Below are 5,043 nucleotides of genomic sequence, written 5' to 3'. Positions count from 1 at the left end.
GCACACTCATCGGGTAGCGTGCTGCTGGCTTAGAGCAGTGTGGGTTTCGTTGTTGTCAACAGCACAATGTTGCGGCGAAGGAGCGGCGTTCCTCCGCCTTTTCTGCGGGGCGGTTCGGTCGCCAGCTCTCGCAGGTAAGCGCCCACGTCAGTCCTCGCGGCCATCAGTGCCCAAGTTCTCAGTGTGGAATGAATCAGACAAATGTGCCATTTCTGAGGCAAAAACCAGAGACTCTTTGTCTTTGCAGTTATGAATGACATCATCACAACCATGTTCAATAAAAAATTTATGGAAGAGCTGTTTAAGCCACAGGAACTCTATTCCAAGAAAGCTCTGCGCACAGTGTACGACCGGCTGGCTCACGCTTCCATCATGAGGCTGAACCAGGCGAGCATGGACAAGGTAAAAAAGACCGCCTGCCCTGTCCTGCCCCTGCTGTACCCCCGTGCTGCCAGCCACAAGCTTCTGATCGCGCTAATTAGTACGTGGCTGCACGGCACTGTCCCCCCGAAGCGTTTTGTAACTGCCCGCTTTCCATTTGCTTTCTTTGTAAAAATGGGTCTTGGCCAAGGAAGCTTTGAGGAAATCTGTGGTAGTATCAGATAATTCAGAACTAAGTATTTCTGCTTCTCGTTGATTTTACAAGGTTCAGGAAGCATTCTTTAGGTTTATGTTATATATACTAGAAGTACATACCTGTGTGAGTGTGTATAAATCTATATATTTCAGTATCAACACTCACTGTTCTGCAGTTGAAGGTGTTAAAAATTTTGCCTGCAAATGGTGTATCCAGCCAACAGTTTTGAAGAAAATTGTAGGAACTGGATGACCTGAGAGCCCTCTACCCAGCCGTGAGTGTGGCTGGAATTGGCAGGACTTTCGGGGGGAGGGCCCGGGAGGGGGCCTGCCGATGGCATCGCAGAGGGCCCTCTTTGCTTAGGAAACAAGGCTAGAGCGGGTCTGCTCTAGCAGGTGTGAGCCCAAGCGTCTGACTCCCTTTCTCCCTCGAGGTGTTGTGCTCTCTGGTGTGACCGAACCAACATTTCCCCATGTTACTTTGCAGCTGTATGACCTCATGACTATGGCTTTCAAATACCAAGTGCTGCTGTGCCCGCGGCCCAAAGACATTCTGCTGGTCACGTTCAACCACCTGGACGCCATCAAGGATTTCATACACGATGCCCCTGGCATCCTGAACCAGGTGGACGAAACTTTGCGGCAGCTGATTGAAGTAAGAATCCGTAGAAGGTTGGCGGGACACCCGGAACGATTTTTGGGCAGCAGCGCTCCGATATACCTGTTCCCACCTCCCCCTGGTGCCGCTGGACACGGGTGCACTTGCAGAGCCTCACCTTGTGGTTTTTCTTTTCCAGACATATGGCTGCCTCTCTGCTGGGGAATTTCAGCTCATCAGGCAAACACTCCTCATTTTTTTTCAGGACATGCACATAAGGGTAAGAGCCTGACACACCTAGTCAGTAAGAATGAAAGGGAGTTTCTCACTGCAATGTGAAGGTATCTTGCTATAATTACACTGTAGGTTTGGGTTTGTTACTTTATGCTTTTTGGTCATCTTGTTGTGCTTGTAATTTCAATCTTCAAAATGTCACAATTTGAGCACATCTGCTACAATAACACTCAGTTATTCTAAAATATCGTGAAAAAAGGAATCTACTAGTATGGATTTGCTTGTTGATAAATATGTTTTTCCTTTTAGTAGAAACTTGATATGAAACTCAGGACCTGAGCTTGAAGTTGTTGGGGCTTGATATTCTCTGAATAAGCCGATCATACTCAAGTGCCTAAACAGTGCTTTTTTTTAATATATTTTGTTTATTAGATCACTGTGCCTGTCTTCTGGACCATAATGATACATTACTGGCTGTGGCCAGTACTATAGTTTCTCTCTCTACATCAGAATCTCCAGGAAGCCTGTTCCAGCCTAGGTCGGAAGGCTGCGAGGTCAGGCTGCAAAGAACTCGGATCAGAAGACAGGCAATAGCTTTTCTCAGAGGTGCAATATTCTTTTTCAGGTCTCTATCTTTCTGAAGGACAAAGTGCAAAACTCTAACGGTCGCTTTGTGCTGCCAATATCAGGCCCTGTTCCGTGGGGCACAGAAGTTCCAGGACTCATCAGGTGAGCGCTGAACTGCTGCTTACCCAAGCCTGGACGGTCATTCGTGTTGCTGAACCTCCAGTCGGTGCTATTTCCAGGGCAGGGTTTGGGATGAAATACTGAGCTGTGTCTGGCTTTTTCTGTTCCAGTAAAGCAGCTATTAGTAATTTATCCTATAAAATAGGCATTTACCAACATACAGAATAGGGCTTTATTCCCCTTTTTCTTGTGCAGTAAGCAGAGGAAGCCAGTACTGAAAATCAATAATAAAACTACTAAATATGTTTCAATAATAACTTGTTTTTAAGGATGTTTAATCACAATGGGGATGAAGTTAAAAGAACTGAGTTCACCACTGATGCAAATTACGTTACTCCGCAACGGGAAGGATCTTTTGATCTTTATGGAGACAGAGTCCTCAAACTTGGAACAAATATGTGAGTAATTTTTGGGCTACGTAGAATCATGAAGTCAGTGTTGATGGTTGTGGATTTGGTCAAGAGCAGATTTTAAGCCTCTGCTTGAACTTTTTTATGGGACCATCTCCTAAAACAGAACGCATGAGGACAGATGTGTATGAAGAGCTGTGTAAAAGAGCAAATTTTGATTTATGTCTACAGCAGAGCTAAGTAAAGAGTGTTCTCATCTGATACTGCATATTATGTGAGATGTAATTTAATTTTAACTGCATTCAAGAAATCCTTTCTTTTCTCCTTGCTTGCCTTAACGTACTTTTTTTCAAAGAAAAGAGCAGCATTGCTTCTTACAGCTTGGCCACTCGCACGTTTTTATGCCTCAATACTCCTTAAAAGTGAACTGTAGCTTCTCGTTCCAGTTATTTTCAGTCTTCAGAAAAATGTCATAAAAACAGAGATACTGTGCTGCTTCCCGCAGTTCCTGTATTTCACAGGAGTAACAGGTTGCTCTTCCTCTCGTGTTTCCCTCTAGGTACAGCGTTAGTCGGCCAGTGGAGACACACATGTCGGGATCGTCCAAAAGCTCGGCATCCCATGCAAAGGTCAGTGCTGTTCTGTTGCTCTCGTGGTTAACTGGCTCACCAGGCTGTCTCAGCGAGTCCTGCAGCCGGTCACACGTGGTTGAGCATTTCCTCTGAGCAGTTTCACCATGTTAACCAGATTTTGCTTTCTGCTTCCCTTTTCTCTTAACGGAAGGGGTCACTGGATGAAACTCCCACACCCGTCACCTCTAAATCATTTACCGCACGGTTGCACTATCTGCGGCTTTGTTCATCTCCTTTCTTAGGGAAACAATAACCATCTTTCTCATCTGTGGTTATGGGATAACTTCAGGGGACCTCGTTCTGTTGCTCTTTTCAGAGCCCCACGCAAGGGCCTTTCGAGCTGGGGGAAAGGCACGTTCTCCTAAAGAATCGTACACACAGGCTTACGCAGTGGTGTATTTGCTTCCAATTTTAATCTCTTCAGAGAACAGAAAGCTGGTTTTACAGGTTTCTCAGCTGTTCAATTTAGCTGGAAAATTATCTTGTCCTGAGTCTCTAAATTCAAGCGACCATTTTAAATACATAGCTGATAATTACTAGTTATCTGTGCGGTCCATACCATCAACAACTCAGAAATGTATTTATATCACTCTGAAGAACATTTATGTATTATAAGAAAACACAAAAATTATTATAGTCCTCATCTCCCCGGTAACCTGACCAGTGCACCCCTTGCGGTTTTCTGCAGGAGAATATAGTCCCTAACCCTTTTGCTAAAGAAGAACTGAACTTTTTGGCCAGGCTGCTGGGAGGGCTGGAGATCAAGAAACCTGGTGGAAGCGAGACAGGATTTCGCCTGAATTTGTTCACAACTGACGAGGAGGAAGAGTACGCTCGAGTCTGTCTCGGTTTGGGGTTTGTGCTTTAGTGCCACGTGGGGCAGCCCTTAACAGCTTCGGGGACGGAACAGCAGGTTTTGAGCATTTTGCTGTTCCAGTCCCGATGGTCCCTACAGGGACAAAAGAGGAGCAGTTTCCCTGGCTTGACCTTTTCATTCCAGCTGTGGGCCAGGAGAGCCATCATCCTCAGGGGTGCCTCCTGTGCCCCACGGCCTCGCCAGCCCCGCAGCGAGGCTGGCCGTCCGCAGCAGGTGACGATCTGTGCCCAGTTCTGTCCCTTCAGCCCTTTTGGCTCTCTTGTCCCCCAAGTACATCTACGTATTTCAGAGGTACGATTTAAATGATGGGGGTGATGAGCCTGACAGGCTTGACCACTGCAGCCTCCTCCTGGCAGGGAGCACCTGTTTTTAGTATCAACTACAGAGATACTCCTGCTGTTCTACACTTGGTGTGAAAAATCCAAGGCAGGGAAAGGAGTCCAAACTGGGGTCAGTACCTTCATTTTCCTAGTAGGAATAGGGATGTTGTCCAAACTTTGTGCCCATAGGAGCCTCATGAAGTCTGACTTTTATGATTTACTTGTATGTCTTCATGAGATTAAGTGCTCTTCTCATGTTTTTCAAGACACGCTGCACTGACTAGACCGGAGGAGTTATCTTACAAGGTTATCAACATAGAGGCCACACAGGTACGTGCAGTGCGTTTCAGATCCTGGATTCTCATCACTCCTGCCTTGCTAAAAAACGAGTTTCCCCCACCGTAGTCATTTTAAAGATAGGAGTTCTTCTTTTCAATTTCCGTTAAGCTTATAAATGAGCAATGACAGTGGATAAGTAAATCCTATGGATTCGGTGACTATAACAGAACTTGAAACCTGACAAACATTAGAGCAAGTTTTGAGCGGTGTGGAACGGAGACTGGTTACCGGATCGTCTGCCTGCTTGCACTTACAGCTGAACGCCTGCAGCCCTTTTTAAAGGGGCTCACAGGCGTCCCAGTCCCACCCAGTACGTCCCAGTCCAGGCCCGCGTTCGCAGGCACGTCCCACCCCCAGCACAGCCCCTCCC

General features: G+C 46.4%; 1 protein-coding gene across 1 annotated transcript in view; it reads left to right on the top strand.

The window, feature by feature from the left end:
* Positions 1-4,664, top strand: part of OSCP1 (organic solute carrier partner 1) — a gene marked incomplete at both ends in the record, with an annotated part of 8,024 nt that extends 3,360 nt beyond the window's left edge. Inside the window, 8 exons of the mRNA XM_009874485.1 lie at positions 248-402; positions 1,064-1,231; positions 1,374-1,454; positions 2,034-2,137; positions 2,425-2,553; positions 3,065-3,134; positions 3,826-3,965; positions 4,601-4,664. Coding sequence (XP_009872787.1) covers positions 248-402; positions 1,064-1,231; positions 1,374-1,454; positions 2,034-2,137; positions 2,425-2,553; positions 3,065-3,134; positions 3,826-3,965; positions 4,601-4,664 — 911 coding nt within the window. The remainder of the gene's footprint in view (positions 1-247; positions 403-1,063; positions 1,232-1,373; positions 1,455-2,033; positions 2,138-2,424; positions 2,554-3,064; positions 3,135-3,825; positions 3,966-4,600) is intronic.
* Between the last annotated feature and the right edge of the window lie 379 nt (positions 4,665-5,043).

Source organism: Apaloderma vittatum, unplaced genomic scaffold (assembly GCF_000703405.1).
Source record: "Apaloderma vittatum isolate BGI_N311 unplaced genomic scaffold, ASM70340v1 scaffold30528, whole genome shotgun sequence".
Taxonomy (NCBI): domain Eukaryota; kingdom Metazoa; phylum Chordata; class Aves; order Trogoniformes; family Trogonidae; genus Apaloderma; species Apaloderma vittatum.
The sequence above is the reverse complement of the archived record's forward strand: the minus strand, read 5'-3'. Positions and strand labels throughout refer to the sequence as shown.